Genomic DNA, 10,344 nt, shown 5'->3' on the forward strand with positions numbered 1-10,344 from the left:
AGTGGTGGATAATATTTTTGCATATAATGTTGCACTTAATATTATGCAAGATAGTGAGGATCTTGAACCTCGATCTGTCGAAGAATGTCGACAAAGATCTGATTGGCCAAAATGGAAAGAGGCAATTCAATCGGAATTAAACTCACTTGCTAAAAGAGAGATTTTTGGACCAGTAGTCCAAACACATGCTAGTATAAAACCAGTTGGTCATAAATGGGTTTTTGTGTGAAAAAGGAATGATAAAAATGAAGTTGAAAGATACAAAGCTCGTCTTGTTGCACAAGGATTCTCACAACGACCTGGAGTCGATTTTGATGAAACATATTCACTTGTTATGGATGTCATAACATTTCGATATCTCATCAGTTTAGCACTGCATGAAAAACTTGAAATACATCTAATGGATGTAGTTACAGCTTATCTGTACGGTTCACTTGATAATGAAATTTATATGAAAATCCCTGAAGGATTTAAAATGCCTGAAGCGAATTCAAAATCTCAAGAAATTTATTCAATTAAATTACAAAGATCTTTGTACGGTTTAAAGCAATCTGGGCGTATGTGGTATAATCGCCTTAGTGAATATTTGTTGAAAGAAGGTTACATAAATGATGTTATTTGTCCATGTATTTTTATAAAGAAAATGGCATCAGAATTTGTTATACTTGTTGTTTATGTTGATGACATAAATCTTGTTGGAACTCCAGAAGAGCTCCAAAAGGCAATTTAATATCTTAAGAAAGAATTTGAGATGAAAGATCTTGGAAAGACAAAACTTTGTCTTGGTTTGCAAATTGAACATTTAGCATACGGGATCTTTATCCATCAATCTGCCTATAAAGAAAGGGTCTTAAAATGCTTTTACATGGACAAAGCGCACCCATTGAGTACACCAATGGTTGTTCGATAACTTGAAGTGAATAAGGATTTGTTTCGACCTCCAGGAGAGGATGAGGAACTCCTTGGTCCCGAAGTACCCTATCACAGTGCAATTGGTGCACTAATGTATCTTGCTAATACTACAAAGCCTGACATAGCATTTTCTGTTAATTTACTAGCAAGATATAGTTTTTCTCCTACACGGAGACATTGGAACGGGATTAAGCATATATTGCGATTTTTAAAGGGAACTCTTGATATGGGTTTGTTTTATGCTAACAAAGATAGTGCAGATCTTGTTGGTTATGCAGATGCAGGTTATTTATCTGATCCCCATAAAGCTCAATCTCAAACCGGGTACATATTTACATATGGAGGTACTGTCATATCATGGCGCTCCACAAAGCAATCTATTGTTGCAACTTCTTCAAATCACGCTGAGATAATAGCTATTCATGAAGCAAGTAGGGAATGCGTATGTTTGAGATCAATAATTCATTTTATTCGAGAAAAATGTGGTTGGGATGTGAGAAAAGACCCACAATTTTATACGAAGACAATGTTGCATGCATATCCCAATTGAAGGGAGGATTCATAAAAGGAGATAGAACGAAGCACATTTCACCAAAATTATTCTACACACACGATCTTCAGAAAATGGTGACATTGATGTGCAACAAATCCGTTCAAGTAATAATTCAGTAGATTTATTCACTAAATCTTTGCCAACTTCAACTTTTGAGAAGATGGCATACAAGATTGGAATGCGTTGACTCAAATAATTAAAACAATGTTTTTATCAGGGGGAGTAAAATACGCGATGCACTCTTTTTTCCTTACTAAGGTTTTTTCCCCATGAGGTTTTCCTTATAAGGTTTTTAATGAGGCACATAGCAATGCATATTACTAAATATGTGTACTCTTTTTCCTTCACTAGGATTTTTTCCCACGTGGTTTTTCCTAGTAAGGTTTTAATGAGGCACATTATCTTTTAATGAACATCTAAGGGGGAGTGTTATAAATATATTATATTATGGATGTTCATTTAGAACTCCGTTGTGAATAAGCTTCCTGAAGAAGCTTATCCATATGGGACTCCGTCGTAAATATGTTTATCTATTTAGTACTCTATTGGAAATAAGCTTACTGAAGAAGTTTATCACTTCGGTACCCGGTTATAGATAAACATTAACCCTGGTAGAAGATTATCTATACTGGATATAATAAGCTTATCCTTTTGATACTCCGTTATGGATAAATATTATCCTGGTAGAAGATTATCCATACCGGGTACAATGAGCTTATCCTTTTAATACTCCGTTATGGATATTCATTACCCCTAGTAGAAGATTATCTATACTGGGTACAATGAGCTTATCCATTCAATCTTCCGTTATGGATAAAGATTGCTCTCAGTAAAAGATTATCTATATTTGGTATAGTAGCAGCTTACACAGCAGCTTGCTTTCGTCTATATATAGAAAGAAATTTCAGTTCATTATGTACATCAGTTTGAATTCGAATAATATATCAGTTTTTCTCTATACTTGTCTTTACTTTAGAGTCTTTATTTTATAACCATTAGAATGATTACATTCCGTGCATGCTGAATGCTATAATTACAGGCCCATTACTTTTTTATACTATCTCTTGTACATGCATTTAAAGGCCTTACTAAATTAACCGCCATGAAGTTTCTAACCAGAAAAAAGGGCAGCAGTCTACAACTGAATCAGATATTTTTGTTCTTCTGCAAACTCGCAACTGAAAGACCAGAAACACTGTAATTGATGTCACTATTAACAAGCACAAGTTTTTGTTATCACGTGCGGTGCATAGTAAGAAAAAGGGTAAATTTTTCTATAGCATTTACAATTATGAGAATCGAACAAATTGGTGTATCCAGAAGACAATATTCTCACTCCTAAATAGAAAAAGAAGGATTAAATAAATGCCTGTTTACAGTTGATCTAATAATCCAAGTTATGAGTCTTTGACAACCATACTCCATCTTGCCACATGCAAGGCAAGAAACTTAGGTGTGTGGCCTTCTTGAATCAGGTATGTATTCAACAAGGGCCACAAATATATATGTTATGAAGGCCATGAATATTACCATTTGACATTGCTCTCCTTTCAGAGTCAACTTCACTCTTATGTATCCACTTGGCCAGCAGTGCTTCTGTCTTTGAAACATTTGGGATCTGTTAACTCTCACCCCATAAATCGATGGTCTCCTACGGACTGGCCATCTGATAAAGAATTCTGTATAATACCTCTCCATTGATTCTCTGAGAGTAATACGCGTCACACGTCAGTACAAGCTCTAATGATGTTTCTTTTGGACAACTTCAAAGGGCGGATTCAATGTGAAGTGCACTCAGAAAGAAAGCAGCAAAGGATATACTTCAAACAGAGGTTCCTGTTAAATTTCTGATGAGGGCGGAGGAGTGGATTCCTCGGCAAGAGCTTGAAGCATGGTTCTAACTTCTGTTGTGTCATCAAGATAATATTTGGCTTTACTTGGCTTTTGTCCCACTGTGCAGGCATACACTTCTGTGCTTGAAGAAAGTATACCGCTATTCATTGCATTTCCAATAATCTCAAACATGTCCTCATCAGACCTATCATCACCTACGCACATCACGAAATCAGCCTGCCGGCCACTCTCAGCCATTGATGCGAAAATTTTCTCTGCAACTAGACCTTTACTGACTCCCTGGAATGTTGCAAAAATTGAGGTTTAGATAAAGCTACAGACAGCAGCAGAGGTTAGCTACAATGAGCATGGATATGATGAAACAGGTAGATTAGCAAATTATACGGGACATCCTTCTCAACAATATATGTTGAAAAGTACATGGATTAGGAATGTTGTCATCTCTATTTTTGTTATTAAGAAAATGAGAAGGTAACGTATTCCCCTACCTGTGTGTGTGTGTGTATATTCCCCTACCTATTTCGCATTATGCTGGAATTACTTCCTAGATTTAACTGAGGCATATTTCTAAAAATAAAATGTTATTTCCTGCAATTGCTTGTAATAATCCATCAGAAATTATGAATCAAACCAACTTCAAGAGCAACTACAAACAAACAACAAAAAACCCAGTTGAGTCCCACAAGGGGGGTCTAGGGAGGGTGGTGTGTACGCAACCCTTAGCCTACCCTAGGGAGGTAGAGAAGCTGTTTCTGAAATACCCACGGCTCAAGAAGGAAACCAACTTCAAGAACGACTGCGGAAAATTCAGAAACCTCGAACAAATTGCTTCATTTTAATTGGTAATTCTCATAGCTGGGGCTAAGATGACAAACAGAACCAAAAAGAGCAATGAGGTGTCAAGTTTCTTCTGCTCTAAACCAAGTAAATAGGGTACTTTAAGATGACCAGCCAAGTGATTATCGTCTTTTTGTTAAAACTAACAATTACTCTTTCTTGGTTGACAGTCATCATTCTTGGTTAGAGAAAGTATCAAGAACATCTTAGCTTAAACAAACTGATGCAAATGACAAGTTTCCCCGATGGCGGTAGAACTTAGAAGCTATTTCCTCCTATTGTTAATGCCTGGAGGCATAAGCTTGCTGAAAAAGGGAAAAGTAAAAGATACTTGTATCTTGTTATTAATTTTTGCTTTAGATTAATCTCAGTATGCTTTCCTCTTTTATGACAGCATACACGTAATAAATATGATAAAACAAAAGAAAGGCTACAGTAATTAAAAATTCATTGTTATCTTACCTGATAAAGAAAAAGTAATTTAAGATTCATTTGGAAGCTCTTTATTTAGACTCCAATAGGAAAGCCCTTCAGTCACGACACAGGATGCAATTAATATGATATGACAAAGTAAAAGTTCTAAGCACCTTTGCTAGGAAAGCTTTATAGTTTAAACATTACCTGAAAACGGGAAATTTTCAACCGTCACCCCTAACTACTTCCATGAAATATAATAGATTAACAAATTTTGAGAATATTTGAATGAAGCAGCTTTTAATGTCCACATCCTTCTCAAAAAAAATGTCCACATACATCTAGAATCAGCACACACACTTAATAAACACTCTGACCATGCCCCCATCCCAGCCTTTCTTTAAAAGAAAATATTGCTACTCAGTATATAGCATACCGCACAAAAAACAAACTATAAAGCATGTCTAGATGGATAACTAAGTATATATATTGGAAATTAAAGCAGATGCAACGGATGAATGGAGTAACTGGTGATGTTGAATAATGTTCATTGGAAAAACTAGTGACGAACGAAAAGGTTAAGAGATGACACACCTGAGGCTTAACTTCAACAATGAATTGCCCACTCTTCACAGCAACAGGCTCATTTGCAAGCACACTTTCAAGATGGTCTAACATCTCTTTTGCTTGGCAAGACCCAAAACCAAGATCTGCATCCCGATGATGCCAAACCAGAGCACTCTCCTTTGTTTCAATGTAAGAGCCATCTGTGGCTTCTGTATACTGCTTCATAACAGGTTCAGCAATCTGCATCCACTGGAAATCACTGTTCTGCCCACAGACTTCCCATTCTTTATCTGCAGACCACCTGGTGGATAAAGACAATAAGTACATACCGACATGCGGATATGACAAATAGACACAAAATGAGAATAAACTTGTTTAAAGAATACCTTAAGAAGTATCCATGCTCTGCAGCAATGCCGAGTTTCTCACACGGAGAAAACCACCGGCCTAAACTATCCCTTCCTCGTCCGCTCACGAGAAACACAGTATTTCTTTCATCACCACAAAGTGTATTAATAATTGAAATAACTTCAGGACTAGGGACCTTATTGATGGATGTTTGAGGCATTAGAGTGCCATCATAATCCAACAATATTGCTCTATTTTTGGCTTTTGAGTAAGAAGAAACAATATTATCCATGGACAGCTTCCTGAAATTGGGATCAAGTGCAACAACTCTAAAACCAAAGCTCAGACCAATACCCCAGCAACGTCTTCTAAAATGGTCTTTGCAAGTTCTCTCCAGATCCTGGAAAAAGCTTCTTGACCAATAGGCTACGTCGTGTGTGCTTACATATTTATAATGCTTTTCATGGCGCAACACCTTCTCAGCATCAGCCATTGAAATTGCTTCATTTAGTGCTTCTGCAGTTGCTTCCACATTCCATGGGTTAACACGTATAGCACCACTTAGTGAAGGAGAACATCCAATGAACTCGGACACTACCAACATGCTCTTTTTCTGACCATTTGACTCTGCAGTGCAGTCTGAACCAGGGATGCCCTGCCTGCTCACAATGTATTCATATGGAGTAAGGTTCATGCCATCTCTTACTGCTGTAACAACTACACACTCGGCTACAGTGTAATAGGCAGTCCGTTCACTAAGAGAAACTGAGCGATCAATGAACACGATGGGTTCATAACCAGGCTGTCTAAACTTGTCATTGATTCTTTTGATACTTGTTTGTATTTCTTCTTGTATTTCCTCAAGATCTTTTCCTTTTCCTCGAGCCGGATTAGCAATCTGTACCAGCACTGCCCTTCCCTGCCACTTCGGATGCTGTTTTAACATTTCTTCCAAGGCAAGAAGTTTCAAATTGACACCTTTGAAAATGTCCATATCATCAACACCAAGTAAAACAGTTTTACCTTCAAACTGCTGCTTAAGCTCTCCGACTCTCCACTCTCTATCTGCTAGTTGAAGCACGGTCTCAATCTGCCCCATGTGAATCCCAACTGGCATAATCTTGATCCCCACAGTCCGTCCGTAGTATTCAAGCCCGATGTAACCCCTCTTTGACTGATACTCTAATCCCAACATGCGACTACAACAGGACAGGAAATGCCGCGCATAATCGAATGTATGGAAACCAATCAGGTCGGCATTCAATAGAGCCTTGAGAATTTCTTCTCTTACCGGAAGAGTCCTATATATCTCTGATGAAGGAAAAGGGCTATGCAGGAAAAAACCCATTCGCAACCTATTGAAACGCCTACGCAAGAATGTAGGTAAAACCATTAAATGATAATCATGGATCCAGACAAAATCATCATCTGGATTTATCACCTCAATCACCTTTTGGGAAAATATCTTGTTTGCTGCAACATATGCCTCCCACCATGACCGATCAAATCGACTGCCATGACTTGCAGAGTATGGAAGCATATAATGGAAAAGTGGCCATAAATGCTGTTTGCAAAAACCATGATAATATTTAGATAAAATGTCTGGTGGGAGAAAAGCCGGAACAGATTTAAACCTATCCAACAGTAACTGCGAAACATCGTCCTGTTCGCTTGAATCAACCTCAACCCTTAAACAACCAACATAGAGAACTTCCATATCATCTGGCAACCCGTCTTTTATGTGCAACAACAATGAATCATCATCCCAACTAAAACTCCATCCTTTATTATCTGGCCTACGCTTAGCTTTTACAGGGAGCTGATTAGCCACTATAATTATTCGATCTACAATAATAGATGATGGAACATCTGATGTAACACTGTTAGCTTGATCATCATCAAGCTCAGAAATAACTCCAGCAACTGTCATAACCCGTGGCAGCCGCCTTTTCTCGCGGCCCATCACTGGGAAATTCCCAGATGCTAGATCTAGCAAGTTGGTATACGATTTGGACAACATCTTCACAACCCTTTATTTGCAGAAACTCCTCCACTAAATCCTCAAATCCACAACACAGAACAAACAGTACCTTATTTTTTCTGTTCCAAAAAATCTAAACCACACACATCAAAACAACTTCTTCAGTATGAATCACACCCAAGTAAAATTCAAGAGGATCTGAAAAATAGATTTCATCGAAGAATCAAAATAAACTCATTAAACTGAAGGAAAAAAAACAGTTGAAACAAAAACATCAAACTGGAATAGGATCCAAGCATTAAAACAGAATCACATATGCTAAATATAGAGAAAAAAACTCAAATTTTAAACGAAACAAGATCAAATCCAACTAGTACCTAATAATCACCATACATGCATGTGGTGTTTAACAACTCCATTAGCAATATTCACAGTTGAAAAAACAATTTTTTTTTCTTTTCACATAATTAGTACATACACAACAATAACAATATTAATTTTACTAAATGTTCAAAAATGAAAACTTTAAGCACTAACCTTTGTCAATACTGATCGAAAATATTCATGTACTATAACAAAACTCTTTGTTGGTCAAAATAGCAAAATACTCTCTGCTGTCAGTCAGAAAGAAATCTAGGGTTTAGTCTCTCTCTCTATCTATTCACACTTCATTGATCTTTCTTTCTATCAATGTCCATTTCAATTACTTTTCATTAAACTATAAACCAAAAATAAAAAACATTTTTATATGGCAAAAATTAAAAAGAGGATAAGGTCGGCCAGCAGACGCGTACATATGCCAACTGGCTTTTTTCTTTCTTTTTCCTTCTTTGCCAGAACAAATGGCAGGCTAGTTGTCTTTCTTGTCACGCGCTATTACAATGGACTTGTGAATAAATAAAAATCAAGGCCACGTAAGGTGAGGATTAATCACTTTACACGTGGCTGTCTATGGATAGATACAGCTGATAATTACTGTGGGAATGCGAAGCATAGGAATAAGAATTTAAGGATTAAGGGGTGGGGACAGGAGCTTATCCCACGTGGCATATCCAGGGTGTAGTTGGCGGATAAGGCGTGAGAAATGAAACGGCTGATGACCTGGCAAATGAGCTGCGTCATCCGTGACGCCAGCATGTCTACTTGGCTACACGTGGGCTGCAACTTTCTCGTGTCCTTGTATTTGGAGATGGGTAAGGATTAGAGTTTAGGGTTTGGCTGGGGGGGGGGGGGAGGTTGGGATAAGGTTTCTGGTCAGGGAGTTTGGTGGAATGGTGGGCGTATTAATGTCACATATACCTGGTTTGGGTTCGTCAAAGTTCTATTTTGCCCTTTTCTGTTTTCTCTATCACTACTTAAGGATGTTTATTGTGTAAGATAAAAAATTAAATCAAATCAGTTTTAAGAAAATATATTAATATTGATTTCTATAAATTAAAATATTTAGCTTTATTTGATAAAGTTTATGATTTTGTTGTAATTCGTTCTTTTCTTTATCTTTATTGAGGTATTTTTTTTGCTTGAATTTATTCCACTGGAAATTACCGAATATACTACTGCAGGATCTTCAAGTGAGAGGAGGAAAAATGATTGTAACTTAGTACTGTAACGATAAAGGATTATTTTCTTCCATAGAAAAGGAAATTATATATATATGTTACTTCATCTTTCTTTTCTTTTCGCGCGGTGTTTAATACTTTTATAGTTGTATTGGGACCTTAATTAATCTGAATTTGTGATTCGAATCTGATATTTTTAATTAAGGTGAATTATTTTTTTTCTTTTTGAGAAATCAAACAACGAGCGCCCCTTCTAAGGCACTCACGAGTGCAAAAAGGTTTTTTAGAAAAGAAGAAGAAAGCCAAAAATAGAGGGATATTTTGGGAATAGAATAGGAAGATACGGCATGGATTAGGTTTGGAATTCAAAAGCGACCAAAGGGAAAGAGTTGGGTGGATAAGTCATAAGGACTAAGGGGTCATTTTCGAGTTGTCTTTACCAAATACTATGTATTGGTGGTTTGAGTTGTGGAGACAAAACTATCCGTATTTGTGGAACAATCCCCCCCAAAATTTATCATATAGTAACAAATAGTATTACCTAATGTTAGTGGGCTCCGTCATTTGGTCAAAGTTTGTCATTTCTTCTTTTCGTTAATAATTCCACATCTTTTGTGGTATTTAGGTCACCCTTCTCACCTCTAATTTCAAACTTTCAATGGGGTAGTGTTTTGGTCAAATTTGTCTCCTCAAATTAGCAATTTCTTTATGATATTAATTTATTATTTGTCTATTCAAACTTTTCGTACAACATTCATTTCCTAATATTCCTTTTTCGGCACCTTTTTTTAACCAATTGCAAAGAGTGTCATGAGTTTAAAATGTTTTAGCATGTTTTTTTTTTTTTTGAAGGAGGTAGGCGAAGCTGGATAATCTCGACAGTGCAATTAATGCTGAATTTGAAAAAATGAGACTCTTTAGATCTTAGGGTATACATTGTTTTATTAATTTTTCTTAAAATTCGTTGGAATATTCTTTAAATGCCAATGACTTTAGCATGTGCGTATTTTTAAATAGGCGGTAATTGGTGGTTGTTGCTTTTTTTCTTTTTCCCTTTTTTTTGGACATTATATTGCTTCAACTTGCTCATGTGATTAATTTTTTTTTTCTCTTTTCTTTTTCCTTTGCGTAGTTTGGTTCAAAAACGAAAAGGCCATTGTCCAATATTCTTGTGACGAACCTTCACCAAAATAATAGTGTCTCTAATTGCGCTTGTTAGGTTTAAACATTTTCATTTATGGTTATATTATTATGAATTACCCTTTGTTTTAAAATAATGATTCTTATAAATACATCAAAATAAACTCAATACATAGTAC

At 36.4% G+C, this 10,344-nt stretch overlaps 1 protein-coding gene across 2 annotated transcripts; it reads right to left on the reverse strand.

Annotated features, from left to right (window-relative positions):
• Positions 1-2,718: 2,718 nt before the first annotated feature.
• Positions 2,719-8,270, reverse strand: LOC107825688 (putative alpha,alpha-trehalose-phosphate synthase [UDP-forming] 7). Of its 2 annotated transcripts, none has more exons than XM_075250211.1 (4): positions 8,004-8,270; positions 5,524-7,664; positions 5,165-5,438; positions 2,719-3,598 (listed from the first exon to the last, which is right to left on the reverse strand). In XM_075250211.1, the coding sequence occupies exons 2-4, from the start codon at positions 7,503-7,505 to the stop codon at positions 3,305-3,307; spliced, it is 2,550 nt and encodes an 849-aa protein (XP_075106312.1). In that variant the 5' UTR covers positions 7,506-7,664; positions 8,004-8,270; the 3' UTR covers positions 2,719-3,304. The 2 variants fall into 2 exon arrangements, with proteins under 2 accessions (XP_075106312.1, XP_075106313.1); XM_075250212.1 differs by having other exon boundaries at positions 5,524-7,599; positions 8,004-8,188.
• Positions 8,271-10,344: the final 2,074 nt, after the last annotated feature.

Source organism: Nicotiana tabacum, chromosome 3 (assembly GCF_000715075.1).
Source record: "Nicotiana tabacum cultivar K326 chromosome 3, ASM71507v2, whole genome shotgun sequence".
Taxonomy (NCBI): domain Eukaryota; kingdom Viridiplantae; phylum Streptophyta; class Magnoliopsida; order Solanales; family Solanaceae; genus Nicotiana; species Nicotiana tabacum.